At 39.0% G+C, this 23,104-nt stretch overlaps 1 protein-coding gene across 6 annotated transcripts in view; it reads left to right on the top strand.

Moving 5' to 3' along the window:
- MARK1 (microtubule affinity regulating kinase 1) overlaps window positions 1-18,439 on the top strand; it is a 149,701-nt gene extending 131,262 nt beyond the window's left edge. The window contains exons 15-19 of one of the 6 annotated variants that reach the window (XM_036874257.1): window positions 3,627-3,727; window positions 5,001-5,165; window positions 6,155-6,406; window positions 12,418-12,462; window positions 16,315-18,439. In XM_036874257.1, the coding sequence (XP_036730152.1) occupies window positions 3,627-3,727; window positions 5,001-5,165; window positions 6,155-6,406; window positions 12,418-12,462; window positions 16,315-16,669 (918 nt within the window). In that variant the 3' untranslated portion in view covers window positions 16,670-18,439. Of the gene's footprint in view, window positions 1-3,626; window positions 3,728-5,000; window positions 5,166-6,151; window positions 6,407-12,417; window positions 12,463-16,314 lie in introns of all 6 variants that reach the window. The other 5 variants (XM_036874247.1, XM_036874291.1, XM_036874284.1 and 2 more) reach the window with 5 other exon arrangements.
- The last annotated feature ends 4,665 nt before the right edge of the window (window positions 18,440-23,104 follow it).

Raw genomic sequence — 23,104 nt, 5'->3', positions numbered from 1 at the left:
GGGAGCTGGAAGATAGATTGAGACGTCCCCCTGTAAGACAGCAGCAAAGAATAAAGAGAAAATATAAAAGAAAACTAAGATATACAAAGGATAGAAGTAGAATTAGTGGCATTTAGGAAATAGGAGTATAGAAAGGAAAAGGGGCAAAATGAAAGGGAGGAAATATTTGAAGACGAAATAATAATTTAAAAAGATGGAAAACTTCATACTAAAAGGTCTCAAAAAGGCAAACAGAAGTAAGGAGGAAAACCTGCTCCTGGGCTCATTAAAGTGGGATATATGGATACCAAAAGCAAAGAGGAAAAACTTCAAAGGTCCCAGAATGAGACAGCAGGTGACCTTAAAAGGAACAAGATGCAGACTGACACCTGATTTCTCAACAGTAAGATGGATGCAGGAAGATAAATGGATAAAAAATAGATATATTTTTAAAATATCAAAAGAAAAGCACATTGAACACAGAATTTTATACCCAACCAAACTGTCATTTAAACATAAAGGTACAATAAGCATATTCTTATGAATAAAGTACCTCAACTCTTGTGATACAGTGACCCATTTGAAAACACTGTACTGTTTGAGGAAGTACTCTTATAGTAAGAGAAAGGTATCTAGAGTTTTGCTGTAAAATATATGGGAATTGAAAGCAATCAACTAACTTATTAAAGTATGTATGTGGTAACATACACAAAAAAGAAAAAAAATAATGAAAATTCAGAACCAAAATTCTGGATAATATCCAGGAAGTGAGGATAGGGATAGAAATTAAAGGAAAAAGCATATTCCTTGGAAGGAAAGATAGGGGTAAGTGTAAGAAATCAGTACAGTTGGCCCTCACTGTCCATCCGTGTTTGGTTGAACCTGAAGACACGGGACCTGTGGATACAGAGGGCCAACTATACTCAGCCACTTTATATAAGGGACTTGAGCCTCCATAGATCTTGGAATCCGCAGGGGGTCCTGGAGCCAATCCCCAGTGGATACTGAGGGACGACTGTAGTGATAAGCAAAAATAAATTCAGGAACTTAAGGGCAAGAAATATAAGGACAAAAATAAAATGCATAACTTTTAAACCAACAGAAGAAAAGGAATTGATTTAGCTTATGGAAAGTAGGAAAGGAGAGAGAAAACATAAAAACACTTTAAATAGAAACATGAAATAAGGTACCAGAAAGCCCAGCATAACCTTAATTGTAAGTGGGTTAAACTCCCCAATACCCACATTGTCTTACACAGTTAATGGAAACCATATTTTTAAAAAAATATGTGATTTGATCATCACCCTCTGGTCTATGAAATAGATGTATATAACCACTTTAAGGATGAATGGATATAGCCACTTACATTCCAGCTGGTCTGTTTGGAAATGATTTAACTATAATAGATTTAATACATTTTTTATAAGTAGTTTTTTAGACAAGTCATCATTTCCTCTTATCTAAACATCAACTAGAGGACAGTTTCCAGAGTGTCATCACCCCATATAACAGAAAGAAAGAATTCCATCCCCTATTTCCTGCTGCTCTGCTAGATTACCTGTCATTCAACTCAACTTGGTCTTATTTTCCCATGCATATTCTCAGCTGTTTCCACCCCTGTCTTTATGCAGTGCTCTTGCTTAAAGTTCCCCACTCACATTATGAAAATCCCATTTCTATAGATCATTTCAAGTCCTGCCTCCTGGATGGAGCCTCCTAGGACGGAACACTGCAAAGTGATCTTGTTGGCCTTTCCGATTGCTGGACCACATTATTTACCTCGTGATCTTGTTGGCCTTTCCGATTGCTGGACCACGTTGTTTAGCTCGTGATCTTGTTGGCCTTTCCGATTGCTGGACCACGTTGTTTACCTCGTGATCTTGTTGGTCTTTCCGATTGCTGGACCACGTTATTTACCTCGTAGCTATGTGCTGCCTTGCATTGTTCACTGTTGTTTCCCCATATTTATGTTCTCCTGTTACATACTGACACACTAGCTTCCTCAGAATCATTAGTGATCATGCACAGAGTGGGTATTCAAAGCATATTTATTAATTTAAAAAAGGCATAAAAACTAAGGCATTGGTTTAAATTTAAACTTACTATGCCACACTTATCTTTTTTTTTTTTTTAAACATAAGCCAAAAGATTCTGGTAGAGAAATTCTTCTCTTAGCCACTTAGTATTAGTGTCACTGCCATCAAAGGGACAAGGCCAGGGAGGCAGCGTGTGAGGATCACAAACCTGGAAGGCACAGTTTTGAAGGAGAAACGGTTCACCCATCACACTTTGAGAAGGAAAGTAGTGTTACTGAAGACAGCCAGAAATGTTTTAGAGGTCTCTAAAGGATGTATGGTAGCATGATCTGACAAGGAATTTGTTCAAAATTAGGTTACTCATGTGACAGTTCAGCCAAAACACTGAAATTATCAAAAGTGAATATTCTTATATTGCTACATTTGGTGCCCATGGGATAATTTTACAGACTTCTAGTAATCTCTTGGCGGTTTTACACTTTTCCAGGATTTTTCCCTATTTTCTGTTATTTATTTCTAGGATTTTTCCTCTAAATTTTTTTTTTAATAAATTTATTCATTCATTCATTCATTTATTTTTGGCTGTGTTGGGTCTTCGTTGCTACACGTGGGCTTTCTCCAGTTGCGGCGAGCGAGGGCTACTCTTCGTTGTGGTGTGCGGGCTTCTCATTGTGGTGGCTTCTCTAGTTGCGGAGCACAGGCTCTAGGCACGTGGGCTTCAGTAGTTGTGGCACACAGGCTCAGTAGTTGCGGCTCGCGGGCTCTAGAGCGCAGGCTCAGTAGTTGTGGGGCATGGGCTTAGTTGCTCCACGGCATGTGGGATCTTCCCAGACCAGGGCTCGAACCTGTGTCCCCTGCATTGGCAAGTGGATTCTTAACCACTGCACCACCAGGGAAGTCCTCTCCTCTAAATTTTTAATCTCCAGTTATCAAAAATTCCCTCTAAATTTTTAATTTCCAGTTAAAGCTCCTCAGTAGTTTATAAGAGCAAAGTAGGAAATAATTAAATGTTCAAAAATTAGGGATTTATTAGTTTAAAAAAAAACACTGTGTATCTGTGTAGCTGAAAAGAGGAAGTATTCCCAGGGTGGCACTGCACACAGTGTTGGTGTCCTCAGCCGGGCCTGCCTGTGACCCTGGAGCTTTGGTCTCTTAACATCACCAGTGGCTGTGGGGTTTTCCCAAGCAGGTGCAGAAGGTTCACCCACAGGCTTCCAGGTGGCCTTCCATCTTCAGGGCCCCAGGCTTCCTGTTTGTGATGGTAGTGTGGGGTGTCTCTCGTGCATAGTCCCCTCAAGCTGCCTGTGCCACTCCCCTGGCCTTCTCCCTATCACCAGCTTACAAAGGCATGAATAAAACCCAGCTTTTTCCAAGCAACTGTTCACCACTGCTGTAGGACAGTAAGCTAAGAAAACTGTGCGATGCTTGCTGTGCCTTGCCTTTTATTCCTACAAGGGAGAGGGGTGGGAGATAGAACTTGTTAATATAAGATTCTGATAAATTAAAATTCTACCACAGATTTTTTTCAGTTATTTGCAGCTTAAATTCACTTCTCTGATTTTCCACAAATACAGTTAGAATATTTTAATGTGTTTTTTTTCCTTCTTAAAGAACAATGTGTATCCTGGAGGCAGCATGGCAAGAAGGAATACATACGTCTGTGAAAGAACCACAGATCGATACACAGCATTGCAGAATGGAAAAGACAGCAGGTAACTGTCACAGTGACAGGCAGGGCTACCTTTGTCATTGCTTTGCATTAGTGCTCTGGGTAAAACTCCTGTAGCTGAATGGGTCAAGAGGAAAGGAAACACAAAACAGCTAGTTAGATTGCAACCAACCATTCTTACTAAGGCACCTCCTCATCTGTACCAGAATGGAGCAATGGAGAAATATTTAGGGAAAACAGGAGATAAATGTCTTAACCTGTGATTTTTCTGAATAAAATATGATAGTAAATAATTCCCTATAGCAAAACCTATCATAGCGTCCTAATCTGATCTTCATTATTTGATCTTTTCTACCCTTGCTGCTTCCTTCTTACCTTCTTCCTTCCCACCCACCCCCCATCAAGTCATCATTATATACAAATAGTGAAGGCTTTGTTTGCCTTCCTCTAAAGAGATGTGGCCATCTCAACTGATCATTGAGAACCATACACTTCTCAAAGTGTTTTATTTTAAATAATGATAAATCATATTTTATTATTTAAAAAATCTCAGTTCTTTTCATCGTGAGTTAAGGACTGCTCATCCGTATATTACAAAAGGACAGGGGGAGTCTATTCTAATAAAATTCCATTTAGCTCCATCCCTCGTCATTTCAGCAGACTTGACAGACCATTCTTACACTTGTTTCCTCTCAGTTAATAGGCATGTAAAGTACATGTTATTATAAGGCATAGAAAGGTAAATGAATCTTCCTTGGACCTAAGATCCTTTAGGCTAGAAAGGTTGTTGGGAATTGATTTCTAACTTATTCTTTTTCCTGTACTAAATCCTAATCTGCAGCTCCTTTAGTCTATGACAGTTTAGCCTGTTGATTAAAGATATGAACTAAAAGTGTTTTGATGATGTTTCCAGAGACAGGATTTTCACTACAATTATGAATTCTTATTGAATAGCGGACAATGGACCACAGCAACACATCACACCCAACTGTGATTGCTGGAAAGTGAAAACTGTCTCTAATCATAATCATTTTATCCATAAAAATAATGTCATACTTTTCAGATTCACATATATAGAAGAAGAGTGTGTGAGATCTTTTCCATGGAAGGTGGTGGTAAATTCACCCCGTACACTTTCGACAAGAATATTGTTGTTAGTCAGTAATAATGCCACTAATGTTGATTTCTAAGTGTTTCAGTCATGAAAGGTATTAGTCAATTTAGACTTTTAAAAATCTAGTTCCTAAATTTTAGTAAACTGCAGTCTTTCTTCTTTTTTACATTCCACGGTCTTCTCAACTGTCTTATGTTGAAAGCCTCACGGAGATGTCCGCGAGCAGCATATCTTCTGCGGGCTCTGCCGTGGCTTCCGCTGCCCCGTCAGCGCGACCCCGCCACCAGAAGTCCCTGTCCGCTTCTGGTCATCCTGTTAAAGTTACGCTGCCGACCATTAAAGACAGCTCTGAAGCTTACAGACCCGGGTAACATGCTGGTTGCATCTCATTTTGTTTGTCGTTAAGAGTTTTAAAAAACGTCGCACCATACAAAAAGACAAGATAGCCATCACATTACGAGCTTTTTGAAGATTCAGTGTTTGTGGCAGAGGTGAAGTTGAATTGTAACATAAACTTACTACATCCCCTAGCAGTTATCAGAAATGTTGCTTACAATTTAAATCACTTACTGGAGGAATTTTCTTCAAGGATTTTGTTTTAAATCCCTCCATAAAGTAGAGGGTTGTTGCCAAATTTATCATTCAGTTAAATTGAGTTTTTATGGTTTAAAAACAAACAAACAAAACCCCACGAGACTGGGGGTTGAGACCTGGTTAATCTTCTCGGCTCTGGCCAGGCACTTGTTCTTAAGAAGAACTTTTAGTTTTCCTGTCAGTGATGAAACAGTTGATCATGAAGAGCCCTTTCAGTTATAAAGTTCAATGACTATTTTTCTGGTATTTCTGTATGTTGAGATTTCTCAAATTCAGGAAAATGTTTGATAGTTAGATTTGTTAATCACATTGGTGGTGTCCTGTAGCATTTGCTATCACTGAGGCCGAAATTATAAATAGGAAATGAGCCTTCAATTCAAAGGCTTTTTGATAAACAGTAAAATCTGTGTTCTACATTGCTGAATGGTTTAAGAGAATAGTTAAAAAAAAAAAAATTGCATGCAGTGCCCCTTGTTTGGCATTCCTGATACCGAAGAGTGTTTATCTTTGTATCCCCGTTTCAGTAATTTCTTAATCGTTAGTAATTAAATTTTTATAAAAGGCATTTAGTTTGCATCTGAAATGTCATCCGTCTCCGGTGAGAACAGTAATTACAGTCAACCCGTGCATCACATCTGTAACGGGAAAGAATAGAATAGGGCCGAATAAAAGTGGCCATGGCAATTTTCTTCTGGTTTTTAGCATGAGTGAAACCTTTCTCTGTCATTATTCTGAGAGATACGTCTTAATGTGTCCCAGCAGTACGACCCAGCGGGTGCCTGCTGCTTCCCCGTCTGCTCACAGTATCAGCACCACCACCCCTGACCGAACCCGCTTTCCCCGGGGCAGCTCCAGCCGCAGCACCTTCCATGGGGAGCAGCTCCGCGAGCGCCGCGGCGCTGCCTACAACGGGCCGCCCGCTTCCCCCTCGCATGAAACGGGGGCATTTGCACACGCCAGGAGGGGCACGTCAACTGGTATAATAAGCAAAATAACGTCCAAATTCGTCCGCAGGTCAGTACCAACATCTTGTGGTGTTTTCTGTCCTCTAGGAATTAACAAAGAAGATTCGTTGTTTTCTTTAGTCTCTACAGTGATTTTCCAAAATGGTTTTATGACATTTCATTAGACGTGCTCTTTTACAGAAGTTGGAAGAAAAAGATCAAGGAAGACATAAAGTCTGTTCCCTTAAGGAAAAGAAAGAAAAACAAAAGAACAAAATGAGAATTTAAGAATACTATAGAATAGAGCGGAAAGAGCAAAACTTGACATTGAAAATGTGTGTTCGAACAAAGAGTATTCCCCTACTTAAAAACCTTGATTTAGAAAAAGGAATCAAATATGACTTTACCTTTATCCTTCAAATAGTATTTCTTAAGAATACTCTTCAAGTGCTCACTAATAATATATATACATAATATATATATATATCATTTACCTTTTATTCTTCCTTATAAAAAGCCTACGTATTGGAATCACAGAGATTACTTATGTAATTTAACATCATAAAATCCTAACATCAGAACACAGTAGACACAAAATGAATGCAAGTGTAGTAACCTAATCCAGTAGAATAATGAAATTGTACCCTTTTCTGAAAATCAAGCATAAGTGGCAACACACATTGATTATACCAGTTTCTGAACACAGCTCAGGTTGACGTAAGTTTGGTGTGCTATCAGGTCCTACTAAAAGCCCATGAAAGTCCCGTATGTACCAAGCCCTGTGCCAGGTGCTGAGCAGGATTCAAACATAAAGAGACAGCATCTGTGCCCTCAAGATTCGGACAGCCCCCAAAGGATCAGACTGGACACCACCAGCCACGATATGCAATGAACGTGAGCAGAAAGGAAAGTGCAGGCAGGGCACTGTGTGGGTCCTGACTCGGGAGGGAAGTTCAGGCTCCATGCCAGGCAGTTGTTTGAGGAAATAAGAAGTTATGCGTAAGAAAGTTTTATACTTGCGGAAAAAATAGTACTTCAGTACTTAATTTTCAATGTTTTTAGTGTTCCTAGGATTTCAGAGAGTGGGTGTGGAAAAGAGAAGCAGTGTCCTTAGCCTCTCACCTTTTCTGGGAGCTGTTCATAGACTCTGTTCATGGATCAGTTTGCCCAAGATCACACAGCTGAACTTATTACTTTAAATATACCCCCCAAGGAACGTCGGCTTCTAACCGTATCAGTCTGAGATTTTGTACCGCTTGGGCAGTTACCGTGACACATCGACAGAGAAAGACCTGAAAGCTCCCCCGCAGAGTCAGCGTGGCAGTGGGACAGGAGTGCTGGCTGGCCGTCGGCAGGGTAGTAGTTAGGTTATCAGTAGTTGGAATTTGGCTGACAATTTAAATACGTTTTTAAAACCGGTACTTTCTCCTGGTTAAGCCACGATTAATTTTAAGGTGAAGAAAAACAGGTTTTGAGTTTAATGCTTGATTACTAACTGTACATTAAGCATTGTGCAAAATATTCCTCTTTGCAATAAAAATTTAGATTCTAGAGGGAATGTAGTAAGGAACACCAGACAAGAAGATTGCCATGTAGACATTCAACAAACGTGGAGACCTACTACGTGCCGGGCCCTCTACCGGCTGCTCTTGATACAGCCCCTCCATTCCTGCACGTCGCTGATGGTCTCACGACACTCCACAAAGCTGAAACCTTTTCCTTACTCGGCTTCCGCCCTCTCGGGCTCCCTATCCCTTCTCAGGCTCCTTTGCGGGTTCTTTCAGGTCTCTTTGCCCTTCCCCCTGACCTCTAAATGCCAGCCTACCCCAGGGCATGGTCTTTGGACACATTCTCTTCTCTGGTTATCCTCAGTCTCTTGGTGATCTCATTCAGGCCCATGACATGAAACTCCATCCTGTGTTAACCATCCCAACTTAGATGCTTAGCCCAGGCCACTCCTCTGAAGGACAGACTCCCGTATCCAGCACTCCACGCTGCCTCTCCACCTGGCTGTGTAATAGACTCGCAAACAGAACCTGTCCACAATTCAGCTCCCGCTTCTCCTCCTCACACTGTCCCCTCCCTCCTGCTTCATCATTTTAGGTAATGGCGACACCGTCCTTCTGGGTGCGCAGACCCTGAGCCTGGATTATCCTTCACTCCTCCTTTCTTCGTACCACACGTCAGTTCCACGAGCGGTTGTGTTGGCTCTGCCTTCACAGCAGTTCCAGGATTTAGCTGCTTCCAGCACTCCTTCCACTGCCTTCACAGTCTAAACCACTGTTGATCTTCCACCTCCTCGCAGGTCCCCTAGCTTCTGCCCTTGTCCTCCTGTTCTGTTCACAACAATGTAAGTCCTCGATTTAAAATCCTCAGCTTGCTTTTTATCTCGCTCAGAATCCAGTTCAGAGCCTCCCAGTGGTCTCCATAGTCTGGCCACCCGTTCCTGCTCTGACATCATCTTCTCCCACTCCTTCCCTTGCTGGTTCCCCACCAGCCCCAGAGGGCACCTGTCTGTCCTTGGGCACACCAGGCACACTCGTTCAGGATTTCATACTCCGCTGATACCTGCGGGACTTGCTTCTACACCTCCTTCAGGTCTTTGCGGGACTGTCACTTCCTCAGCGAGGCCTTCCTCAACCCCATGTTGAAAATCATCCCCTCTCCCTCCCAACACTCCCTTTTCCGGCTCTGTTTTTCTCTATAGCACTTCATACGGCCTGAGCTAGTATGCTTGCCTTACGTAGTTGTTCATCGTCCATCTCTGGCGAGGAGATGTGCTCCGTGAGAACAGGGGTTTGCGGTTGGCTTGTTGGCTTGCTCTATTTTGTGCTGAATCTCCTGCTGAGCTGGGTGCTTCCTCTGGCACGTACTCTGGCACTCGGTAAACATTCATCTAATGGGCGGACCAATAGTGTGGAAGACAGTTTAAAAAGTAAACAAATAAGCCTGTAATACATTCTGATAAGTGCTCTGAAGGGGGCAGGTCCTGAAAGAGAGAACAAGGCTGAGGGAATAGGAGTGTTCAGAGCCAGTCTGTGAGGGGAGCTAGCGTGGAAGTTTCTAAGGTTCCACCGTGCCCTTATTACACTTTGAACAGTGTCACCTAGTAGAGGGTTTTGGCGGGGTGCTGGGGGGGGGGGGCGTGGTAGGGTAAGAAGGGAGGAAGGAGGTTGTTTGCTGTTCTTTGTCAGAAATCAGATAGAGTTTTTTAATGTCTTGATTTTTAACATATTTTAATTAATTCTGGATTTGGTGAGAGAAGAGAAAAAATGCTCAATTCTTCTCCGAGGCCACTTGTCACCCTGTGAACAGCTTTGGCTTTACAAGTATGTTTGCGTTCTCAGCAGTGCATAAGGGTAGCATTTTGTGGCTCAAGATGACGCCATCTAATACCCCCCTGACGACTTAACGCAGGAGGACAAGCAAGCATGGGTTTCCATCCCGGGGCTGAACCTGCTGAGCTCTTTAGCAGCTGGCAGACGGGACGGGCAGCTGATCTTTCTGCATTTGCGGCGTGTTGAGCTTTCGGGGGTTGGAGGCTTGGAGATAAGCTAGAGAACCTCTCAGTGTCGCCTTATTATTTATCATTCTCAACTCAACTGTCCTGTTATCGTCCTTCCCACTGGTCTCGTCTTCTTAATTCCATCCTGGGTTCAAGCCCGGCCTTTCTCTCTGTTCCCTTTGCCTTCCTCACTCACTCTGCCTAAAGCCTGAAGAAATGGGGCCGCACGCTGTCGCCCCCTTGGGACCCGCACCGGCACCCGGGGTGCTGGGGGGCAGGGCTGGCTCTGAGCACAATGTGGGGGCCAAGACGCTTCCAGACTCGGGGACCAGCTAAGTCCCCAACGTGCCCCTGAAGGCTTTAAAAGATGAAGAAAATAGGATTTTATAGGGAAAAAAAGTAAAGGAATTTGGGTTATTAAGCTTTAAGAAAAGAAGGATAAGGAATAGTTCAGAGTTAATCGTTCATGTATTTGAAAACCATTATCACAAAGAAGAAACCAGCTAGTAGTTCGCCTTGGCCAGTAAGAAGCTGGACACCAGAATGGCCACATGAGAGAGTTGTTTTCTGGTTTTAAGAAAGAACTTTCTAATTAAGAAAGTGATTTACACTAGACTAATCTGTCAAGGGAGGATGTAGACGTACTATTTCCAAAGTCTTTTAGATAGCATTTAGAATGATCTGCTTTGGATCAGTGCTATATACCTACTGTACAAACAGGAGATTGGATCAAACCTTATGATTTTTTAACCATAGTTCTTACATAGGGAGTAACCTGATTCGTTGAACTGATTATATATAAGATATTTGGCTTTCCTTTAAGTTGTAAACACTGGAGAACCATGCTGCATTGCATATGCTGTTACAGCCAGCGGCACGTTCTGTCTCCCTAGATGCCTTCCACCATGGCTGCTTGGAGCTGACTTAACTGGACTATTTGAAACCATTGCCAAATAGCAGAAATTCTTCCAGTCAGTGTTCCTAGTGACATCCAGGAAGGCAGGAACAGGGTATGGGAAACGATGTGACGAGTCAGTTGCTTTTTCCACAATTACAGCAAGGGAAGTAGGGTCTAAGGGGTGTTTCATTCCTGATGCTTAACACTTGGGCAGCAGTCCGCTAGCAGTGATTCATAAGGCAAAGTATAAATAGGACAGAAAAGTCCAGTGAGACGTATGTCCCTTCCTGCTAAAGGAATTTTATCTTAGCAGCAGGAATCAACAGCATTATTATCTTTCTTGCCCAGCTGGTGGGCTGCCCTTCAGTATATATGAGTACATCTACATGTAAGTCGAAATATACATTTCACTTAGAGCCTGCTCAAAAAATGTTTCGTTTATTTCAGTGTGCTACAATAAAAATAGGTTTGTGTAGATGGCTTTGAACTTTTATTACACTTCCCAATGAAAATGCTAGTTATTAAAAATAGAAATTTAAGAAACCCCATTTGAATGTGAGAATACATCTTATTATCCTTTTTAATTCAGATAGGAAGATGGTTTTTACATAATATGTTTGTCAAGAAAGCCCTGTAGTTAAAGACCCTGAGAAGCATATAAGGCATTCATATTTTTAACCATGAGTTGAAGTTTTAGAGCTTATTGTACTGCTGGATTTTCTTAATTTGGGGAGTGAGGAAGGTGGCACTGATTTTATTCCTGTTGCATTTATTTTACGTAAATAATATAAATGTTTCTGGAATGGTTCAAACGTTAAGAAAATGTGGACTTAAGGGTTTAAGTTGGTGATTTTTCCAGCTATTTAATAGTATTTTGCTATCACCAGCCTTCTCTTAATATATTTAAACTGGTTTATAACTTGATACTCCTATGTTAGATACTTAATTACCTTTGAAAATGACAAATAGTTAAAATTTTGGCAGACTTAAAAAATACTAATTACATTCAACAAAAGAACAATTAGTGGAGTCTTCCTGGTTTTACTTCACAGGTGGATGTCCAGGTAAGATCAATGTTTCTGTTTAAGTTTGAATTCATGTCTTTAGACTCACTTGCTTGGATAGGCTGTTTGGTTTGCTATAACATTTTATCATGTGCATGAATCATTAGCATAACTTCTGAAATAAGTTACTTGCATATTTAAAAACTAGTATTTATTTTTAGAAATACTTATGTGTTGAGCTTTATTTCTAACTACAAGATTAATTCATATTTTTCTAAATTGAGCGACTACTCAAATTATGTTTAATAACCATTATGGAGTTAAATCTTGCTGTCGATAATTGTTAAATAGTTTTGACTTTAGATTGAACTAAGCCAAACCAAAAGGTAAATTATGACTTTAAAATCATGGCTGGGAATTGGAAGATCACGTAAAAATCCTAAACCATCGTCTAGCATCTCCTCTATGGCAATACCCAGTAGACGCTCAATAAATGGTAGTCAAGTGTGGTTATGATGAAAAACATAAGAAATGGTATTAGACTGACCAGTCATAGAAATCTGTCATGCTAGAAGTTTGCTCAACAAGTTTATTTTAAAATCATTTTAGATGTAGGTTTTCTTGGTATTTTTTTCACTTTTATCATTAAATCTCAACCTTCACTTTGTTTTGAGGGATCCAAGTGAAGGCGAAGCCAGTGGCAGAGCCGACACTTCAAGGTGAGGAGCCACTATTAATACTTCGCTGCTAGGTCCCCGTGTGTGAAGACGTACTTTTGAAATACTTACAGCACTTAATAAACATGAATAGAACTAATAACTAGATAGTATGTGTATTTAAAATTTTATATTGGTATGGGTTTTCCTAATGTTGCCTGGCATTTATTAAGTTTATTAACTTTAAGTTTGTGTTTTCTAAACATTATTTTGAATTGTATGCTTTATAGCCTTTCTGTCCTTTAAAAAACATGTCTTAGCAGAAGAATTAATAGACTAAAATGCACTGATCCTTTTCTCACTAAAATGATGTAAATAAAATCAGTCTTGGGACTTCCCTGGCAGTCCAGTGGTTAAGACTCTGCACTTCCACTGCAGGGGACACGGGTTCGATCCCTGGTCGGGGAGCTAAAACCCCGCATGCCTCGCGGCGCAGCAAAAAAAAAAAATAGTCTCAGTCAAATAACGCAGAACATGGAGGTTACCAAATACATAGGAAGATGTGATATTCGTAATATATCTTAGGGGACTCTTCATTGGTGGACCACATTTCAAAACTCTCACCCTGCCGTACTTTATGGGTTACTTGACATTTAATACTGGCTGTGTATTCGTTCTGGCAGTGGGTCTCAAACTTGAGCACATTCAGAATCAGGCGGAGGGCTTGAGGAAGCAGGTGACTGAGCCCCAGCCCCAGGGTTTGTGATTGTCAGGGAGGGGCGCTGATGCCGCTGGTCTGGGGACCACATTAGTGACATGTTAGTACTTGTGTTCATATTTATAAATGGGAAATTTAAGAAACGAAGGCATTCAATTATTTCGAGTGTACACCAGTATTAAGGGGTCCAGTATAAATCTCAGAACCTTAACAAGCGGTTCCTCAGTAGGACAGAGGCCCAGCTTCATTCAGGAATTATATTTGACCAGCTAAACACAAGCCTCAGTTTACTTTCTCCTTTTTAAAATTATGTGAAACATAAAACACAATGAGGTATGGAAAGACTTTAACGAGCATTCCTATGTAGTCTTTTTATTTTACAAACTGTGCTGTATATATGTTTAGTCATAGTAGTTGAAATATTTCTTTTTTGAGTTAGGTACCTGAATCACCATAGCAGGGAGCCAAAGAGAGGCAGGACAGATAATTTTAATTTCCTTCTGCCTGTTGAATAAACGTGCAGGACTCTTGTTTTCAGCTCCTCCCTCACTTAGTCACTTAGTCTTGAGCCCCCTTCTTGCATCTCATCCTGTCTTTCCACTTGATTTTCCTCTGAGACATTTAATCGTGTGTAGGGTCACAAGTCGCTGCTGATGTTGCAGTTAATCTGCATGCATTTATCTTTTTAATGTGACTACATGTCTCTTTTGTTTGGTCATTGTTGAATTTTGCTCTTTGGTTTTTTGTCTGTTCGTCTGTTTTGCTTTTGAGCAAACTTATTTAATACCTACTATCTATAAGGTACTGGCTGGTCATTTAATCCTCGTAACAACCAAGTGAAAAGTATCCATTTTACAGATGAAGAAGCAGGAAGGAGCATCGGTGGGACCAAACCAGTTACAGTGAGGTTCTGTGCTTTCAGAGGGATGGTTGGGCACGATGGTGAATAGCAGACGGCGTGGGCGTTGGCTGTGTTGTACCACTTACCTCGCTGTATACCTTTATGAAAGTTGCTTTAACTCTTTGTGCCCATGCATCCTCATTCTGACTGCCTCCTAGGGTTGTTGTGAGGGGTCAATGAGTAAATAATACATGTTAGGCACTTAGAACAGTTCCTGGTACCTAGTAAGTACTCAGTAAATGTTAGCTGTTACTATTGGTGTCAGTATTTCCAGGCACTTTCTACAGTTAACATTACCAGTGGCGATGCCTTTGAGATACAGGTAGAAAAATATCTTGTATGTGCCTGTTGTCTTAAGATCACCAGGTTTCCTTGATGGAATGGAAGGAAAACTATACTTGGAATAAAACATCTGATTTCTAGTCTTCGCTTTCCAACTCATTAGCTCTATGACCTCAGGAAAGTAATTTACATTTCCTAGTCATCAGTTCTGTTTTTAAGATGAGTGTTCAATCAAGTGATGTCGTGGGTGCGTCCCCACCCTAGCAGGCTGATTCCATGGCCCGCATTGTACATGTGGTCCCAGTGAATGATACTGGTCGGATCTGCACACCCAGAGGCCTGTGATGCCATGGCTTAGATTCAGTGAGCAAAAAAGAGAATGATAGAGAAGCCACTGAGATAAATACTCTCCATACTTTGGAAATTTATCTTCTGTACTTACTCCTTTCCTGCTTTTCTCAAGCTTGCATAGTTGGCAGAGCTTTGTCAGCCCAGATATCTAGGAATGAGGAGGAAAGCATACGTAAATGTATACATAAAAATTGATACATATAAATGTATACGTGAACATACTTTATATGATAATAGTGATATAAAATCTATAAACAGATACAAAATATTTATATAGTAGAATATAAACTTTCAAAGTACATCATTTTTTTCTTTAAATCACATGTAAGTGAGATAGATTAACAAGTTAAAATTGTAACATCTGTGCTTGGATGATTGCTCCACAAATTTAATTACAGCATCTTCTGAATCATAAGTCATCTATGAATTTTACCTTTCTTTGATTATTTGAAGTAGGTTTTCTGTTACTATATTATCTATGGGAGACCTACAATAAGGAAAATCCAATAAGGTTCATTCATTTAACAAATACGTGTTAATCATCTACTGTTTGCCTAGCACAGTTCTAAATGTCTGAGATGTATCAGTGAACAAAGCAGACAAAACTCCTTACCCTCCTGGCCTTTGCAATCTAGCAGTGGAGACAGACAATAAATAATAAACATAATAAATAAATGAATCAAATACTATGTAAGAATATGATAAGTACTACAGAGGAAAAAATAGAGCAGGGTGAGGAGGTTGGCCATGCCAGTGTAGGAGCTGGGGGTGCAATAGGGTAGTTAGGGTAGACCACATGGAGAAAGTGAGCAGAAACTTGAAAGAAGTAAGGGAGTTAGTCATGCAGCTATGTGAGGGAAAAGCATTCGCGGCAGAGGGAACAGCCTGTGTTAGAGCCATAAGGCAAGAGCATACCCCGTATGTTCGGAGAATAGTATGGAGGCCAGTGGGTCTTGATGGGCATGAGCAAGGAGGAAAATGATAGATGAAGGGTTGGCGTTGGGAGTTGGAGTATAGGTCATGTGGAGCCTTGTAGACTATTTTAAGGATATCTTTAGCAAAACGTTGAAATCATTAGAACTGATGTCTACACTCCTGCGTGTGGTATGGCCTGACGTCTTTACCCCACTGCAGTACCACGTTCTTTCTCAACATCATCAGGTACAAGTAATCTCTCTGTGGCCATTACTGCTCTCCTTGTCCCCAGTCCTTCTCCTACCCAAAAAAGGTAAAAAAAGAAAGGAAATTTTTCATTGTATTTCAAAAATGTGTATTTATAAGCAGCATGCTAGTGGTATCCATTCTGTATAAATGTACAGAAAATGGAGGATCTGCATTTTCCAACTTAAACAGAGAAATGTGGAGGAAAAGTACTAAATTTTTTACTTTTGGATGCAAACTTATTTCCCACAAACAAATATATTTAAGAAAATGTGCTATTTTAAATGGAAGATATTAATAAAAGTCAAAACAGATGGCGTCCTGGAGTCTGGTTTTTGTAACAGCAAGATGATACTTGTATCTGCTTGAAGGTAGTCTGCAAACTGGGTAGCTTTATTAAGCACTGGATTATCTAAGCACTTAGATTTTATGTGTGTTTTGATTTCTTTGCTGAATGGAATTTTTGTTTTCATTTTTTTTCCCCTCTGTCCTCTTATTCCAGAAGTACAACAGGGGAACCAAAAGAAAGAGACAAGGAGGAGGGTAAAGATTCCAAGCCACGTTCTTTGCGGTTCACGTGGAGTATGAAGACCACTAGTTCAATGGACCCCAGTGACATGATGAGAGAAATCCGGAAAGTGTTAGATGCAAATAACTGTGATTATGAACAAAAAGAGAGGTTTTTGCTTTTCTGTGTCCATGGAGATGCCAGGCAGGATAGCCTCGTGCAGTGGGAGATGGAGGTCTGCAAGTTGCCACGGCTGTCCCTCAATGGGGTCCGCTTCAAGCGAATATCCGGGACTTCTATTGCCTTTAAGAACATTGCATCTAAAATAGCAAATGAGCTTAAGCTGTAAAGAAACTCAAATTTACAGGATCAGGGAAGATACATCCGTATATGAGGTACAGTTTTTGAATGTACTGGCAATGCTTAATGTGATTGGCCTGTGAATCTCCCCATGTAGATTTTGCCCTTACTGCAATAAGGTTATACATAGTTATGAACTGTAAAATTAAAGTCAGTATGAACTATAATAAATATCTGTAGCTAAAAAAGTAGGTTCACATGTACAGGTAAGTATATTGTGTATTTCTGTTCATTTTCTGTTTATAGAGTTGTATAATAAAACAGATGATTGCTTAAAAACCTGTATAGTTGTCTAGATTTCTGCACGTAAATGTACGTTTGATGCTTTGAGTTGAAAGTGTTCTTTCTGTTATTTACATTCTGGTGGGTTTTTTAAATTCTTACCTCCATCATGCAATTTTGAAAATTGAGAATTGTGTCCAGAATTAAAAGTGCACAGAAGTAGTCTTTACAATTGCAGCATGGACTTTTAAAAATTATTTTTAAATCATATTTAAATTTAAACCAGAAGCTGATAAATAGGTCAGCTTTATTATACACAGAATTACTCCTGCTTATCTTTGCTCTTATCCTTGTTATCAGACAAGGTTTAGTTGAGAAGATACAAAATGTTTACAGTGTTGGCACTTAGCGTTTTTAAAATAAAGTACGTGAAAATAATAATAGCTTTGCCTTGAGCTAACTAAGAAGTACTGGGGAAGAAGTTAAACCTACATCAAATTTTCTTTTGAACTTTAAAGTATTTTCTGGCCCACTGCTAATTGTAGCAGCAAAATTAGAAAGAATCAATACTTCATCTGGCTATTATAATGTAAAATGTCACTGAGGTTTGCTGCCTTCCAAATCCCACAACATTAATTGCGGAAGTACAATAATATTGGGACTGTTTCATAGCACAAACTCATCTTTACAGTGTTGATCAATGCATCAGTTAAGAAATAATGCCACCTCAGGAATTAACTGGCATTGGGAACGTTTGCTTCGTGCTCCTGCCAGCCTCTTCACCCACCCCCGACACAGTAGTATCTGTCATCACTTAAGAGACTTCCGAGCAAAACATGCTATTTATAACAGTATATTATTGATTTACGCTTATGTGGTTGTTCAGTTGGTTCCCATGTGACCTGTTTGTTTTTAATATTTTGCCAGATTTCTTGTATTTATTCCACATCATTGTGCCTATAATGTGCAGCTTTGTAATTGGCATTTGCCTACTTTTCTTTCACAATTAGTGATATATGCGATGTAAAACCACTAGTAAAGGTACATTTTAATACTTGTTATTTTCTACTGAATTAGCCTTGGAGGTTGACTGTGCAATGTTATTTAATGTTGTAATTACTGTAATATCAGCATATGGGCCCCATCTGCACACTCCTGAGAAATAGAAAGTGTATTCCAATTTTATCAGTTTAAAGGAAAATAAAGCTGTGATTAAATACTGTAATTCTAGCCTACATTAGAAAGCTCTAAGCGTAGGTGATGTGCCATTCCATGATGGCTTCCAGACTAGGGTGATCTGTACTGTACTGTGATGTAGCTTTCTTCTGTAAAGTTCTGTTCTAAAATGAAGTGTATTTTTGCCTTAGCAAAGGATGGTGTTTGGGAAAAAAAAAACAACAACAACAACTGTGTAGCCCCTTTTTAACCTAGTGTTCATTCAAAACACTTGACGCAAATCTTTATTCACCTTCACTGGTGCACACTGAAATTTTACTTGAACAGTTCTCAAAATAAAGCACTTGTCTTTTGCTCTTTATCAGAATGTGAATTACCTGTTTTCTAGGGCAAAAGTATTCTGTATGGGGAGTTTATTTTGTGTGTGCTAAATTTAGTTGATGGGGGAAAACTGTGTAGGTTTCCAAGATGTCATTATGACAAGAAAAATTTAATCTTTTTTATTGGAGTTCCTATCAATTAAAACACTTTTTAAAAAATAGACATGCCTTTTCCAAGGTAAAAAACTGATGTTCTTTCGCATTTTCTCACTCTGGTTAACTCTTCTGTGTTTGTGGCAAGGAATTTTACTTCAATATTTTTTATGAACTAAAAATGAAATCTTAATATTCACTTTAGATTTTCCCATTTTATATGGCAACATAACTTTTTTTTTTGAAGATTTAGAGGAATTTTATAGTATGTTTGCATAAATAAATACCAGTTTATGTTCACTGGCTATGTGATATCAGGATTTCCTTCATTTCTGTTTAAGTATGATTTGCTATAACATCCCTAATATTAAATTATTTTGTAGAGACTTGGGCACAGTATTTAATTTGATAAATAAAAATTTGGTAAATAATAAGATGAAATACACTCTAGAATCTTGACCCAATAAGATAGGCCTTGATTTAAAACCCAGAAGACCTTATTGTGAAGTGGTTTTCACCAATGGTACCATTTCACAATGTGGACAACAAAATGGCATGTGATGAATGAGACATCAATTTACTATAAATAAGTGATGTACAGCATGTGTCAGTTAATCAAGATCTCTGCCTTCATTTTTAAAATACCTATTGAGGTACCTACTGTGCCTTAAGGTGTATAAAGGAATTGTAAAAGAGGGTTCCTACTTCTCCAAGATTTTGGTCCATTTGGGAAGACAAAATATAAACACGCACAAGGCAAAAAAACACGCACTGAAATAGGAGACAGTGAAAGTGCTCAATCACAAAGAATAGATGCTATAAGAATTCAGAGAGGGGCGAGTGCTGTATGAACATGAGAAAGGAAGGGATTGGAGGATGGATAAAACTCAAGGGGCAGAATGGAAGGAACATGGGAGAAAAGGCTTGAAGTTAATAATGGCTGTAAGACACATGTGAGAAATGAACCACTTGTTCTAGGGAGTTGACAGGGTTCACCGAAGTTGGATAGAAGATTATGTAAAGCTTTGATGGGCAGCCTCAGTTTGGACTTGACTTGTGGTTAGAGGGGAGTAATTAGGGCTTTTGAAGCCCAGGAAATACCTAATAAATTGGTTGTAAAAGAAGAGCAGTTCATTAATTCAGTAATTTTGTCAAGTACCAATATACATCAGATTGTAGGTTCTGGGAAAACAGCAGTAAAAAAAAAAAAAAAAAAATCTGTATCTAATAGAAATTTGTGGGATGATTGAAGGCTAGATGGAGCCAGGAAGATCTTTTCAGAGACTATTAGCAATAAAGCATGTATGAAATAGTCTAGATAGAGGTGGTTAACACAGGATCAAAAGGAGGGTATATTTGAGAGACCTTTCAAAAGATGTATCAACAAGGTAGCATGAGTAGGATATGGACTATAAAAGGGAGGCGTAGGTGGCACGAAGAGCTTCCTGGCATATGATTCAAGTTGGCAGCTTGCATATGAAGACTTCCACTTTCATCTAACATGGATAACAAGTACTAGAGTTAGCCTTCCACCTAAAACAAGAAAAAAAAAAATGAAACAACAGAGTCATACGATGTTTTCATTTTGATGAAGTGTTTTCAGGACATTGTGTATCAGTCAATGGAGGACGGTGATCCCTAAGAGGAAACACATGAACCCGGGGATTGACCCAGCTGTCTGCCTCAGGAGAATTTCTGGGCAGTGGCACATGGAGGGGAAATGCAGTGGAAGCTCCTCATTAAGGAGTCAGAGCTGAGAGATCAGGCAGACCAAGACAGCTAAAGTCTGGAGGGGAGAACGCTGTACCAAATCCCCAGAGATATGCAGAGATTGGTGCGTGCATGTGAGAAAACTACATGAAGCCACTGAAAGAACCACCTGAAAAATTGGAACAATCATCACACCTCATACAGAAGTAGTGCCTGCTCCAATCAGCCACAGTGAAAAACCTCATAATTCATGGGTCAGTGGGTACTCAGTTTTGCCTCAGTAGTTGGAACCAGTTAGCCCTAGATTAAATACTGCATTGGTCCTGCTTAACAAAGTTTAACAAGCAATATCCAGGAGAACTATTTCTAAGTAACATGTTCCAGAACAGACCTCAAGAATATTAATAGGAATACAAAGTGTGAACCACCTGACATGGTAATAATATTCACAATATCTAGCCTCCATTCAAAAGTTTTGCAGCATGCAAATATTAATATTCTAACTGAATTATTGTAAAAAAATTAGATCATATATAGAAACTGGTCTACATAGCATTTTTAATATAATTTTTTTAAAAGCCAGCATGGTTAAAAATTAAATATTTTTTTCATTCATCTCATTGGTCTGTAACATCATTGCATTTTCTCTGTATGTAACAGAACACTACATTTTCATGAGTATAAAGCAAGAGGTGTGGAAAGGAGAAGGGTGTATGATAGGGAGGAATTATCTGAAAAGAAAATTGGTAATATTACAGCCAGTACATATTTCAACTTTTTTCAACATGCTTAGCACATACTGTATGTTATGGAAATAAATCCCAAAAAACTGTTTGTTGATATGGAATCTCATATGTAAAAGACATCATCTTTAAAAAAAAAAAAAAAAAACTTTTACCTAACTAATGCTCAACTGTATTATAATTGCAAATAGACATGTTCTGTAAAATTTCCTAAATAATTGCTGCTCACTCAGCTTACACTCAGTGGTTTGAATGGTACATTTGATGGTACACTCACTAAAATTTCTTTCTGTTAAAAGAAATTTTAGTGATATTCACTTTGAATTGAAATATGAAATTGAAAAAAGATGAGGAAGACTAGTCTCAGATCATCTCTAGGTAAACTCATATTTTAACTTAGATGATGTCATGGATATAATAAAGCAAGTAAAACAATAGAAACCCCACCTGTTTATTGTGAGAAATCAAAAATTTTTAAACGTATGTCCAAGTCATGTCTATTTATACATAAAGCCAACTAAAGTTTACTATAGATTCTCAAAATGCTAATTTTATTAAGGTGGAACCTGAGTTATATTGGGTTGATTATTTTTCTTTATGCCATCAATAGTTAATTTATTCTACATGAGGCATTCTGAAGTTTGATATCACCATAAACACTTTGGACAAATTTTTCAACTCTCATAGAAATTTGTATAGATTATTGTTATCCATGTCTAGATTAATTGATAATAAACTTAGTCCAAGAATCAAAATATCATGATTGAAAGGCTCTTATAATGCCGAATCTAAGCTATCCCCCAAAACTGGTCACGCTGATGCTGCTTCAGCAGAGACAAGGCTAGCCTGCCCTAAATATTTGCAGGTCCAGACACAAAGTAGAAGACCACATCCCAAAGCTCACCCCTCTTCTTCCCCTTCCTTATCCCTCCCAGCTTCATCCTGCACTGGGAAGGGCTTGAAGCACAAGCACATGGAGAAATGAATCTGCATGTATTTTGTTTAACCAATTATGAGTAATAAATCTACTATTCAGCCCACTCTTCCATGTTTTGATTTTGCAAAATGTTCAGCTTAAATCTAGGTATACTTCCCATGGTACACATTAATAATGATAGCAATAACAACAACAAAACAACAAAAGGAAGAAGGGAAAGTTTATCTGATATAATGTTTCATTAGTGAACTCGTGCTAATTGTTAATAATTATCTTTCATTTTCCTTCCCAAGTAGTTACTTCCTAAGTCGCCGAAAGATTTTTCCTGAGATCAATGTTTACCTGTTAAAGTAGTGTCTTAGTGCCTCAGTTTTTTCTTGGCTCAGTTTTGCAACGGACATTTATAGCAATTCAGAAATTTCATCTGTTGAGATGTCCCTTGAATATTACCTGTCTATCCAAGAGTCATAAAATAATTTATAATAGCAATAAAAATCTTATACTCTATCCTGTTTAAAGAAATAATAAAGTCTTTTATTCCTTTTCATAAAAGTGACATATGTTCAAAATTTTTAGAAAATATTGATAAGCTGGTTCTTGTTCAAGATGGTGATATGGGAGGATCCTGAACTCACCTATTTCCATGGATACACTGACTCTACAACTAAATATGGAACAATATCCTTTGAAAGAAATCTGAAAACTAGCAACTTGTATACATTGGGCAAATGAGGAAAAATCCCACATCAAAATGGGTAAGAGAGGCTGAGACACAGTCCCACAATAAACCCCACACCATGGCTCAGCGACTCATAATCAAGAGGAACTCAACCCCCAGCTACTCCTGAGTAGCAAAGAGATTGAATCTCACATCTGGCACCCCAAATTTTAAGACCTGAAACCATAAAACTAGAAGAAGACGCAGGTGGTAAGCTCCTTGACTTTTGGCAATGATTTTTTTGTTTTGACAACAAAAGCAAACAAACAAATGGGGTTTACTATATTAAACTAAAAAGCTTCTGCACAGCAAAGGAAACCATCAACAAAATGAAAAGGCAACCAACAGAACTGGAGGAAATATTTACAAATCATATATCTGATAAGGGGCTAATATGCAAAATATCTAAAGAACTCATACTACTCAATAGCAAAAAATTAAAAAT

This window comes from Balaenoptera musculus, chromosome 1 (genome assembly GCF_009873245.2).
Source record: "Balaenoptera musculus isolate JJ_BM4_2016_0621 chromosome 1, mBalMus1.pri.v3, whole genome shotgun sequence".
NCBI lineage: Eukaryota > Metazoa > Chordata > Mammalia > Artiodactyla > Balaenopteridae > Balaenoptera > Balaenoptera musculus.
This window is presented reverse-complemented; position numbering and strand designations above follow the sequence as displayed.